Here is a 12,962-nt window from a genome sequence, read left to right as displayed (position 1 = left end):
CTTGCCTAACATGCATGAAGCCCTGGGTTCCATTCCTCAGTACCACATACACAGAAAAAGCTGGAAGTGGTGCTGTGGCTTAAGTGGTAGAGCACCAGCCTTGAGCCAAAGCAGCTTGGGGATAGCACCTAGGCTCTGAGTTCAAGCCCCAGGACTGGCAAAAAAAAAAAGATCCAGAGGAGTGCCAGTGGTTCACATTTTTAATCCTAGCTACTCAGGCTGAGGTCTGAGGATCCAGATTTGAAGCCAGCCCAGGCAGGAAAGGCTATATGAAATTCTTTTTTTTTTTGGTCCGGTCGTGGGGCCTGAACTCTGGGCCTGGGCACTGTCCCTCAGCTCTTCAGCTCAAGGCTAGTGCTCTACCACTTGAGCCACAGTGCCACTTCCGGCTTTTTTTTTTTCTTTTTGCTTATGTGGTGCTGAGGAATCGAACCCAGGGCCTTGAGCATGCAAGGCAAGCGCTCTACCACTGAGCCACCTTCCCAGCCCAGGCTATATGAAATTCTTATCTCCATTTAACCAACAAAAACCTTGAACTGGAGCTGTGGCTCACATACTAGAGAGCTGGCTAGCCTTGAGTGAGAAAGCTAAGAACAGTGCCCCGGTCCAAAGTTCAAGTCCCAGCACACACACAATAAATAATAATAATAATAGTAGTAGTAATAATAATGATAATAATGGTGTTATTTTCCCCCTGGAGACGACCTGCTTCCAGCCTATTGAAATAAACTATTGAAACATACTTGCACTTTTTCTAACATTGGCCTCTTGCCTGACTTCTCACACAAAGCTAGCTTTCAGGCAGGTGGAAAGCCAAAGTGAGGTGGGATTCTGAGGTGATGGGAGCAGTAACTGCTCCCTAGGGGCATTGCTGCCTAAACCTCCCAGCTCCCAAATCAAGCCGGGATCCAATGCACCTTAATCATCTGGGTTTGCTCTGAGACATGCATCCATCCCCCAGGGCCCAGGAGCCTGGGTGGCAGTGGCCCCTTTAATGTGGAAGGCTTGGGAGTCACCAGGAAGGCTCTGCCCAACCAATGCCTGGCCAAGCCTGAGCATGGAGTCCAGAGATGCCCCAGCCGCATGCCAGCTGGCCTGGGCTGGGCCCAGTGGCATCTCTGAGTCACAGACAGAGTAGATGGTAGTGACTCAACCAGGCCTGTTTCCCTTCCTGTAAGACCAGCTTGGGTGGAGGCTGGGACCAAGAAACCCCGTGCCTGTATTCCTGGGCCCTCACCACCTACTCTCTTCCCCTGCTCAGCCTTGGGCTGACCCTTCATGCAGCCCATACCCACCCACCCCCCACTGGCTGGCACAAAGGTCCTTTATGGAATGCTGGTTACATGAAGGGGCTGTGATTGGGTCCCTGGACCCCAGGCCCAGCCTGGTCTAGTTCCCCACTCCTATCCATCCCTCACAAAGAGCCCAAGAGACGGACAGAGCCAGTGTGTACTGCTGTTCCCTGCTTCCTGGCCTGGGCTCCCCAGGCAGGGACTTCCTCAGCCCCATTTTTCAGATATGGAAAAAAGACTTAGGGAGATAAACTATCCCAGGTTCACCTGGGGTAGTGAGGTAGGCAGAACACGATTAGGTCCCAGGTCTCCACACTCCAAAATGGGCCCTTAGCACTCTTTAACGGAGGGTCTCTGGAGGAAGTGACAGGCCTGGGAATAGAGAAGAACACTCAGGGAAGACTGAAGAGACCAGCCGTCAAAGCGGGTGCAGGCCTGGGTATAAGTGGCTCATGCCTATAATACTAATTACTCAGGAGTTTCAGATCTGATGATCCAAGATTTGAAGCCAGGCCAAGCAGAAAAACCCATGAGACTCTTATCTCCAATTAACCAGCAAAAAGCCAGAAGCTGTGGCTCAAGAGGTATAGCACTATGGGCTTAGTGGTATGTAGCTTAGTGGTAGAGTGCTTGCCTACCATGCATGAAGCTCTGGGTTCGATTACTCAGTACCACACAAATAGAAAAAGCCAGAAGTGGTACTGTGCCTCAAGTAGTAGAATGCTAGCCTTGAGCATAGAGAAGCTCAGGGACAGTGCCTAGGCCCTGAGTTCAAGTTCCAGGACTGGCAAAAAAAACAAAAACAAAAACAGAGCACTAGCATGGAGCAAAAGAAGGCTCAAGGACAGTGCTCAGGCCCTAAATCCTAGTCCCAGAACTGACACAAAGTTTGTGGGCTGCCAGATGCCAGTGGCTCATGCTTGTAATCCTAGCTGCTCAGGAGGCTGAGAGCTGAGGCTCATGGTTCCAAGTCGAACAGAACAGAAAAGCCCCTGAGAGAATTATCTCCAATTAACCATTAAAAAGCCAGAAGGGGCACTGTGGCTCAAAGTGGTAGAGTGCTAGTCTCGAGCAAAAAAGCTCAGAGACAGTGCCAAGGCCCTGAGTTCTAGCCCCAAACACACACAAAGAAAGTGTGTGCCCAAGTTTTCTCTCTCTGGCCAGGATGTAGTTAGAAGGAAGGAATGCAGGAAGAGCCAAGACCTTGGAGAATGGCTTGTGCAAAGGCTCTGGTGACATTATCTAGCACTTAGCTCAGTGGGGCTGGAGTGCAGAGCCCCAAGGGAAGAAAAGCAAAGGAGACAGGAGCCTAGCTAGGCCACAGGACCAGATCCTGGAATAGGAAGCTTTTTGAATTCAGTTCCTTGTGCTTGCTAGACAGACATTCTACCACAACTCTGCCAGCCCCTTTTTGTGTTGGTTATTTATTTTTGCTAATCCTGGGGCTTGCACTCTGGCCCTAGGTGCTCTACCTGAGCCTCTTTATGTTCAAGGCTAGTGCTCTACCACTTGAGCCACAATACCACTTCTCCCTTTTCTTGAGTAATTTATTGGAGATAACAATGTCACTGAGGGTTGGGAAGATGGCTCAGTGGTAGAGCGCTTGCCTTGCATGCTCGAGGCCCTGGGTTCGATTCCTCAGCACCACATAAGCAAAAAAAAAAAAGCTGGAAGTGGCGCTGTGGCTCAAGTGGTAGAGCACTAGCCTTGAGCTGAAGAGCTGAGGGACAGCGCCCAGGCCCAGAGTTCAGGCCCTACAACCGGACCCCCCCCCAAAAAAAAAAAAAAAAAAAAAAACAAACAGGAATGTCACTGACTTTCCTGCCTGGGTTAGCTTTGAACTATGGTCCACAGATCTTAGCCTCCTAAGTTGATAGAATAATAGGCATGAGCCGGGCGCCGGTGGCTCACACATGTAATCCTAGCTACTCAGGAGGCTGAAATCTGAGGATATCAGTTCAAAGCCAGCCCAGGCAGGAAAGTCTGTGAAACTCTTATCTCCAATAAACCACTCAGAAAAACCAGAAGTGGTGCTGTGGCTCAAGCAGTAGAGCGCTCCCCTTGAGCTGAAGAGATGAGGGACAGCGCCCAAGCCCAGAGTTCAAGCCCATGACCAACAACAACAACAACAACAAAAAAGGATTACAGGCATGAGTCACCAGTGCTTGGCTATATTGATTATTTTATTTATTGCCAGTTCTGGGGCTTGACCTCAGGGCCTGGGCACTGTCCCTGAGCTTCTTTTGCTCAAGGCTAGCACTCTACCACTTGAACCACAGCACCACTTCCGGCTTTTTCTGTTGATGTGATACTGAGGAATGGAACCCAGGGCTTCATGCACGCTAGGCAAACACTCTATGTATTGGTTCTTTCTTTCTTTTTCTTTTTTTTTGGGGGGGTGGGCTACCCGGTCGTGGGGCCTGAACTTTGGGCCTGGGCGCTGTCCCTCAAGGCTGGCGCTCTACCACTTGAGCCACAGCGCCGCTTCCGGCTTTTTTCTTTTTGCTTATGTGGTGCTGAGGAATAGAACTCAGGGCCTCTACCACTGAGCCAGCTTCCCAGCCCCATGGTTATTTCTTGAGATAGGATTTAACTGATGTAGCCTGTACAGTGATCCTCCTATTTGTTTCCCTTTGCTTCTGGGATGTCAGGCATGCACCATCCCACCAGCCTTTGTTTGAGTAGTCTTGTTGACTTTGATGCATGGACAGGCCTTGAACTGTGATTCCCTCAGTGTCTGCTTCCCGAGTAGCTAAGATTACAGGTGTAAGGCAGTTGTACCTGGCTTTGAGTCCATCTCCCTCTATAGCCCAGGTTGGCTCAGGAGCATGTCCTAATTCCTGCATGGTGACCCGCCATTCTCCCTAGAGACCCTGGCTCCACCCCCCCAAGGAATGACATGGATGTTCAAGCAAAAATAGTTTATTTGAGGATGGAAGACTTAAAATTGGATGGTCCAAGAATGCAGCAGCAGCTGCTGCCTGGAGTTGACCCAGACCACCCTGAAGGCCTTGGGGGAGCTGGGCAGTGAGGATGCCCATTCCCTGGGACCCCCTTGCTGCCTCCCCTGGGGAGGGATTGTACAATACCAGAAGACACTGTCATTGTCCAGACATGTGAAGGTTTTTCAGCTTAGTGGCTAGTAATCCTGACGAGGTACAGACGCAGCCCAGTGCCCAGGCCAGCCATCCAGTGTTGGTGGAGTCTAGACAGGGTGAGGCAGGGATGGCGCATGGCTCTCCTTGTCAGAGCCTGGCCCAGAACCTCCAAGCAGCTCTTCCAGAAGTGGCCTCTCTTCCTTCAGCCCCAAATAGCAGCTACCTGCTCTGTACCTTCTCCATGGCCTTGGTTAGGTTCAAGCTAGGCCCGGCCCAAGTTTGGCTTATGACCCCTCCCACCCCCCCAATGTCTCAAAGACCCTTGCCAGGCTGGTCTCTGTGCCACGGCCTCCGGCGGGCAGCCCAAGAGGCCACAAACTCACAGTTGTGATAAAGGAACATTCCAGAAAGGGTCAGTACAATGCCCACATAGCTGAGGGTGCTGAGTTGGCTGCCAAATAGAACCCGGGACAGGATGAGGTTGCCCACGACGGTGAGGTTGCCCAGGACGTGGACGGTGAGGGCCGAGGTGAGGGCCAGCAGGGAGAAGCTGGCCAGGTTGTAAACCACAGACAGGAAGCAGCTGAGCAAGATGCAGGCCCAGAGCTGGGAGTCAGCGGGCGCCGGCAGCGGGGCCATGCCAGCCTCCAGCACCAGGGCAGCGCCCGCCAGCAGGCAAAAACTGGGCAGCGAGGTGGCGTACAGCAGGGTCACCGCGTCCATCCTCTCCTCCTGTAGCAGGGCACCTGCGGCCAGGACAGCAGCCGTCAGCACAGAACAACCGCACGCCCGAGTGCTGGGATTACAGGCATGCACCACTGCACTCAACCAAGTCCCTAAGACCACAACCCAGTTGTGAAGCTTCTGTACCCACTACCCCGACCTCCTCTTTCTTAGAGCCATCTAGTTCCCACACTAGCTCTGGCCACCTAGCAGGCACAGGTCAGCAGAGGGTCCCAGCACTGCTGTGTACTAGCTGCATGGCAACAGGAACGCAAAAGGGGAGAAAATGGAAGGAGAAGCAGAAGGAAACATGACGAAGGAGGCAAGAAGGGTCTTAGAATGATTTGAGTCAACATGGCATTCACTTCTGATCATTGGGATGACAAGGGAACAAACAGTCATTGTTGGATTTGGGCTGTCACTGTTCATCACTGATGATCAGCAGGGGTTTGGTTTTTACTGGGATTTGAACTCCAGACCTTATGTTAACCTTAGTTAGATATTCTATCACATGAGCCATGCTTCTAAGCCCTTTTTGCTTTAAGTTATCTTTGTTTTGTTTTGTTTTGTTATTACTGTCTTGCCCAGGTTAACTTCAGACAGCAATCCTCCTCCCCATGCCTTCTGTATAGCTGGGATTACAGACATGAATCACCATACCCAGCTTGTTGGTTGAGAGGGGGTGAGGGGAATGTCTCAGTAACTTTTTGCCTGAGCTAGCCTCAGACTTGGACCCTCTTGATCTCTGTCTCCCAGGTCATTGGGACTACAGGTGTGGATCACCATGCCCAGGCAAGCAGCGGGTTTTGCTACCAACTCTGGGTTTACGTAGATGAATCCAGAATGAACAGGAAATCCTGTTCAAGAGAAAGAGTTGCAAGGGGGGGGGTTAATACTTCCACCTGCCCAGGTACAGTTGCATGCCACACCCGTGAGCCACACCTGCTTCTACCCAGCCTAATCCACCAAGGAAACAGAGCCATCATCAAATCAGACACAGCCCAGCTGTGTGCACATGACAGCCTGTGCACAAGAGCAGTGATTACCAGGGTGTGTGTGTGTGTGTGTGTGTGTGTGTGTGTGTGTGTGTGTGTGTGTGTGTGTGTGTGTGTGTGTGTGTGTGTGTGTGTGTGTGTGTGTGTCGCGCACCAGTGCCAGAACTTGAACTAAGAGCCTCAAACTCCCCTTCAGCTTTTTGCAGTTATGACTGGGTGCTCTACCACTTGAGTTAGGTCTCCAGTCAGGTATTTGTGGAGGGGACTTTTTTTTTAATTGTAAAGATGATGTACAGAGGGGTTACAGTTACATAACCCAGGTAATAAGTACATTCCTTTTGGGGGTCAGGTGTGTTTGCTGATGGGAGAGTCTTGAGGAGCTTTTCTGTCCAGGCTAGCTTTGACCCTCCATCCTCAGAGCTCAGCCTCTCAATAGCAGGCTCACAGGCGTGAGCCACTGCAGCCCACTGGTTTGGGGCTTTCTGTGAGTGTGAGCCGAGGAGGATGAGTAACCCTTTCCCAACCACTCCCTGCCTAGCAGAGCCAGGCTGAGCCTTTTCCTGACACAGACTTTCCAAAGAGCCACAGCGGGGTTGACGCACCGGCCCTGCCTCCTGCTCTCTTGGCCTCCAAATTTAGCACTCCAACAAGCTGCCTGAGGCCTCACACTTCAGATCTCATCACAAAAAGGTCAAGGTCATCAGATGACCTTCACCTATGGAGGCCTGCAGGTTCTAGCCTTCCCTTCCTGCCTCTCCCACCTGACTCCCAGCCTGCCCAACCACCGCCCTCCATAACCCCTCTCCCAGGGGTCAGAGGGGAGTCATCCCCCCAAAAAAGTCAAGCCTGCCATTCTGACTTCTTAATGCCCCTGCAACAAACCCTCCACACTAACCTTCCCCCAACCCCCCCCCCCCACACACACACATAGGCTTTTTTGTTTCAGCATCTGCACTGGCTTCATACACACCTGCTCCTCCAAACCCTGTTCTCCCCTGCTAATACCTATCCCTTGTTAAGTCTCTGCTTGCTGTGTGATGCACTCACCCTGTGTCTCTGCCTCCTTGTAGTTAATGTGGTAAGGGTGATATGTCTCTCACAGGAGCCTGACACCCAGTGTGCCCAGCCTCTGCTGGCTGCTACCCAGTGCCCTGCACAGCCTGGATCCCATCCCGGAACACATGTTCCCATGGGATCCATAGGAAGAGCCAGGCATGGATTAAGTGGCTCCTTGTAAGGGCTCAGCCAGTGTGTGCTATGATGATCCCATTGTTGTCACTACCATGGCTGTATGCCTCCGCTTCCAGGCAGCCCTCTCAGGTCACTCCAGGAAGAAGCCCCACCTCGGTCATCCCTGTGCCCACCTTGCTCTAGAAGTTCTGTCCTGCTGAGTGAGGCTCCCCCCAGTCAGCCTGAAAACTCAAGACCACATTAGGCTGCCCTGTGATGCCAATGGGTAGGGCTGAAAACAGCCACAGCAGTCTGGCACCCCACTTCCCAGCCCTTCCCTCCCTCCCCCCCCCGCCCCGTGGACAGGAGGGCACCATCACCCCTCTCCCCATGCTGCCCCCCTGAGCCTACCACACAGCTGCCTGAGCTGTCTTCCTCCCAGACTCTGATCCATGCCTCCCAAGTGCCGGATCTCAGGAACAGAGCTGGAAGCAGCCACTGACACTCTAGTCTGAATTGAGTCCTGGCGCCTCTGGCAAAAATAAACCTTTCTCAAAAACCCACCTGGGGGGCTGGGAAGGTGGCTCAGTGGTAGAGTGGTTGCCTCACATGCATGAGGCCCTGGGTTCGATTCCTCAGCACCACATAAACAGAAAAAGCTGGAAGTGGTGCTGTAGCTCAAGTGGTAGAGCACTAGCCTTGAGCTGAAGAGCTGAGGGACAGCGCCCAGGCCCAGCGTTCAAGCCCCATGACTGACCCTCCCCCCCAAAAAAGTCTAGGGAGGAAGGTACAGAGTCAGAGGGAAACGGGGAAATATACAACAGAAGGGTCCATCAGCTTAATCTCAATAAAAAATTCAAAAGAAAAAAACCCATCTGGGCTCCCAGCTCCCGTCCTTCCTCATTTTGGCTGGGCTCCTATCTCCTGTCAGTAGGGCCTCTGGCTACCTTTGCTACCTCCTTAGCATCTGAGCCAGATAACCCCACCAGCTTACCAATCAGGATGCCAGAATTACCCACCAACTGCTCTCTGCCAGGCCCCAGGCCAGGTGCTGGGGACACAGAGAGACACTGGCCCTGGGACAGCCCAGAGCAAGCGCCCAACCCACCCAGGAAGCGAGGACGCTGGAATTGGGGGGAGGAGAGGACTGGCAAAAGCCAGGATGTGGCTGGATGCCAGGCCCATGCCACCTGGTGCCTGCATGCTCTAATACCTGGCTGGCCACAACCCCTCCTGTGGAGGGGGCGGCTGGGCCATGCCCGAGGCATATGTGGTCTCAGCAGGTGCAATCTGGGACCTTCTGGGCTTGGTGGCCTTGCCCAGGAGGCCCCATAGGGTCAGATTTCCCAGAGTCAACGCATGCCCAGAGCTCATATAACTGGAGGCTAAAATAGAACTAGGCTTGATCCTGCCTCAGGGCCCAGAATAGTGGGGACAGGACCTCTGGGTTCCAGCTCCAAAGATGCTATGGCAGGGCCTAGTTCAGACACCAACCTTCCCCGGCTACAGACGGCCCTCAACCCTAGCCCGGCACACCTGGAAATCCCTTCCTTCTCCTAGGCCTGGGCCACCAGAATCTCTCAAATCTCCTCATGCTCCAAAAAGGTGGAGAAACTGAGGAAAGAGACGACCTAGACAACCTGCTCCACACCAAGATGAATGAAGGCAAAGGCGGAGCCTTATGTGCCCTGGCCCTCCCCAGATCTCGCTTGGATTGAGGCTGAGATGCAAGCTGGGCCTCAGTTGTCCTCTACAGCATGGGCAGGAAGCACTGCTACCCTCAGGCAGATGGGTATAATAGAGTCTAGGCCTAGGGGCTGGGAAGGTGGCTCAGTGGTAGAGCGCTTGCCTTGCATGCCTGAGGCCCTGGGTTCGATTCCCCAGCGCCACATAAGCAAAAAGAAAAAAGCCAGAAGTGGCGCTATGGCTCAAGTGGTAGAGCACTAACCTTGAGCTGAAGAGCTGAGGGACAGCGCCCAGGCCCAGAGTTCAGGCCCCACAACTGGACCCCCCCCCCAAAAAAAATATTTGAAGCCAGTTGATTAAGGTGTTTAGCTGTTAACTAAAGATTTGTAGGTTAATATCCTATCAATCTAGAAAGGATTTAGCTTAATTAAAGCTATTGATTTGCGTTCATTAGATGTAGATGGTAGGTCTGCAATCCTTATAGCCAGAAATTAAGTTTATAAACTTACTTAGAGCTTTGAGAGTCTAGGCCTAAAGCCTTGGATGGGTCCTGAAGTCCTTAGGAGTTGTGTGACCCTGAATCAGTCATGAACTTCTTGGTACCAGGCCACCAGAAAAAAAAAACAAAAACAAACAAAACAAAAAATGGGCTGGATGTCAGACACCAGTGGCTCATGCTTGTAATCCTAGTTACTGAGGAGGCTGAGATCTGAAGCCAGCCCAGACAGGAAAGTTCATGAGATTCTTACCTCTAATTAACTACTAAAAAGCTGGAAGTAGAGCTGTGGCCCAAATAGTAGAATGTGAGCCTTGAGCAAAAAAATCCCAGGGACAGTGCCCAGATCCTAAGTTCAAGCTCCAGGACTGGTACACACACACACACACAAAACCAAACCAGGGCACACTAGCCTAACAAGGCCCCAAGTTCAAACCCCAGTATATCAAAAAACAAAACAAAACAAAAATCCTCTTGACAACGCTTTGGCAGGATAATCACAAGTTCGAGGCCAGCCTGAGTACACAGCAAGACCCACTTTCAACCCTCTACCCCTCTCTCCAAACCTTCTATGGGTCTTATATCACCAGTAAAGTGCTGATGAATAATATGGTTGCTATGACAACTAAAGATCAACATCTAGCTCCAGGCCTGTCACACTGCAGCCCAGCACTTCCAAATCATAGCAGTGGCTTGACCTCTTTCCCCTCCTCGTCCTCCCTCTGGGTTCAAAGCCTCACTTGAAAAAGCCACACACACCAGGGTGTCTCCAGCACCTGGGTTCAAACCCGGCTTGTGCTGTTCACAAGAAAGTATCTCCATCAGTCCACCAATAATACAGTACCAGCTGTTATCAGGCCCAGCAAGATTTAAAAAAAAAAACCTTGACTGGGAACAAAACAGAGATCTTAGGACCTCTTTGAACCTCAATTTCCTCTCTATACAATGAGATAATGGCCAGGTGCCATTGGCTCATGCCAGTAATCCTAGCTACTTAGGAGGGTGGAATCTGAGGATCACAGTTCAAAGCCAGCTCAGGTAGGAAAGTCTGCAAGACTCTGATCGTCAATGAATCACCAAAAAGCTGGTGGTAGTGGAACTGTGGCCCAAGTGGTAGAGTGCTAGCCTCAAGCCAAAGAAGCTCAGAACAGCGCCCAGGGCCTTAGTTCCAGTCTTCCCTGCGGCCACACCCCTCGGAGCATCCTGACCACACCCCCACCCGACTCCCCGTGTACTCACTCTGCTGGACGGATTTGAGGCCTCGCAGGCAAGTGGCTGCCAGCAAAAAGCCACAGCCGGCGGGAGGTGCCCGGAGCTCCCCGGCCAGGCTGCAGGCTGCCCCCAGGCAGAGCGGCCCCATGGCTGCGAACTGAAGGGGGTGGTGTCTTCGGCCCAGCAGCAGCGCCGACAGGGCCAGCGTGAAGAGGGGCGTCATGGTGGTGGCCAGCTGTGCCAAGTCCAAGGGGACGGTGCTCAGGCCCACATTGCCACAGGCCATGGAGGTGCCGAAGGTGAGACTGAGCAGCAGGACTCGGCGGTGGGCGCCCCCCGGCATGGGGCGCCGTGCCCTCCAGTGGCAGGCCAGCGCCGCCGCGAGCATGTGGAGGGCAGACAGGAGCAGGGGCCGCCCGAACCCATGCACCGTGAAGACCCACTTGTTCAGGCTTGACATGCTGGCTCCTGCCAGCACCCACACCACGGCTGCCACAGCCACCCGGGCCCGGCCAGGCCTCCGGAGGACCTGGGGGGTGCCGGGGGACCACGTGGGGGGGCCAGCCTCCCGGGCCCTTCCGGGCCCTTCCGCGGCTTCGGCTGAGGTCATCCTGCCTTCATGGCACTCGGGTGGGCAGCGGCCCATGCGCACCGGTGGGGCTGGGGCAGGAGGCAGGTCTTCAGGGCCCAGCGCAGGGCCGGCAGATCTCCGCTCGGGGCCCGGCCGGATCGCGGGCGCCTCTCAGGCAGGTCGGGGGTGGGGGGGGGCCCAGCCAAGGTCGGGGTGTCGGGCTGACAGCGCAGCTTGGGCCGGGGCACAGCCCAGGTCGTGGCTGCTGGATGCCCGGCCGTTTGGGGTTTTCTGGTCGGGTTTTTTTTGGTTGGTGCGTTGGTTGGTTTTGGCCTGGTGAGCTCCGGGCACCGCCGCCGCCCGGTGCTAAGCGAAGTCTCCCCGCCGCTCCCCGGCCCGTGCTCACACCGCGCTCCCGGATGGAATCCTCGGTCCTTTCTCCCGCCGTCCCCAGGCCGATCGGGCGGAGATCCCGACTCCTCGACCTCCTTTGTGCTCAGGCCGTGACGAGGCCTTGGTCCGGGCGACCACGGCTCCGGGTACCCAGGAGCTGGGAGGGTCTGGGGTCGGCGGTCGCTGATTGCTGCCTCCCACAGTGCCTAGGAGATGCGGCCGGCACCGACCCGCGTTCCAGCCGCTCCAAGCGGCGAGGTCGGCTTGGCTCGCGCAAGGCCTGCGCTCCGGCTCCCGCTCCGGCTCCCGCTCCGACTCCCGCTCCGGCACCAGCTCCAGCTCCGGCTCCCTCTTCGCGCTGCTCGGGCCGGAGGCTTAGGCTCCCTCAGCGTTTGTCCGCGGCGGGCGTGGCCCCACGCTCAGGCCCCGCCCCCTCCGCCCGCGCCCCACCCGGAAAGTTGGGCTGAGCCCCGGCCACGCCCGATAGGTCCAGCCCACGCGGCCACGCCCCCTTAGTGGCCACGCCCCTCCGCGCTTTCGCACGTCTTTTGCTGCCTACAGGCCCGCAGCCTCTTCTCCGCCATGCTCCCGCCCAGATCCCATCAGCTCCTCCTCCTCCTTCTTCCCAAGGTGTCACCGCTGCTGCTGGGTGGAGTCCGCCCCAGTTGGAGTACTCAGCCTGTTTTGTCCACACCAATAGGATAAGAGCCTTCTCTATTCAGCGCCCAGGCGCCACCCCACCCCCACCCCCGTAGAGATCAACACAGTGCCGGGGTAGGCCGCAGGTTGCCCAAGCTATCTTCAAAAAACAAATCCTTGAGGGCCCTGGCCACAGTCATCTCGTGGGATCTTGAGATCCAGCAGAGCTGGGCCACAGCTGGACACTTGAGAGCCCTTTTAGATCCAGTGTTTTTCCACCTCCTTCTGCAGATCAGAGTTGGAAGCTGAGTCACCAAGGCCGACCACAGCTGCGGGCAGAGGACCACCATCCAGGCTGACCCCCATCCTGGCCATCAGTCGGTGTCCCACCCTCTGGGCACTGAGAGCTGACTCATAGTGGACTCCTAGAATGGAAAGCAGGGTAGCTGCCACTAAGACCTTGTCCTGTCTGGAGTTTGGTTTTCCCATCCAAACCACAGATACTGTCTGAGTCAACAGAAATTGCAGGCGTGGCTCTAGAGTGCAGTTAAAAAACGAGCAAGGCTTAGCTTGGAGCCCAGTGCTGGCTGCGAGCCTCCTTCCCCTAGGAAATCTGTCCTCTTTCCCCTGCCTATCTGGAAAGTCCTCAGGACAGGCACCTGCCTGTCATTTAGCTTGGTGCGGCTC

The 12,962-nt window shown here is 54.5% G+C and overlaps 1 protein-coding gene across 1 annotated transcript; it reads right to left on the bottom strand.

Moving 5' to 3' along the window:
• Positions 1-4,198: 4,198 nt before the first annotated feature.
• On the bottom strand, positions 4,199-11,973 carry Slc35e4 (solute carrier family 35 member E4). Its single transcript, XM_042667636.1, has 2 exons — positions 10,700-11,973; positions 4,199-5,136 (listed from the first exon to the last, which is right to left on the bottom strand). Exons 1-2 carry the CDS (start codon positions 11,316-11,318, stop codon positions 4,703-4,705), a joined length of 1,053 nt encoding a protein of 350 aa, XP_042523570.1. The 5' UTR covers positions 11,319-11,973; the 3' UTR covers positions 4,199-4,702.
• Between the last annotated feature and the right edge of the window lie 989 nt (positions 11,974-12,962).

Source organism: Dipodomys spectabilis, unplaced genomic scaffold (assembly GCF_019054845.1).
Source record: "Dipodomys spectabilis isolate Male_0828 unplaced genomic scaffold, ASM1905484v1 ptg000416l, whole genome shotgun sequence".
Lineage (NCBI taxonomy): Eukaryota > Metazoa > Chordata > Mammalia > Rodentia > Heteromyidae > Dipodomys > Dipodomys spectabilis.
The sequence above is the reverse complement of the archived record's forward strand: the minus strand, read 5'-3'. Positions and strand labels throughout refer to the sequence as shown.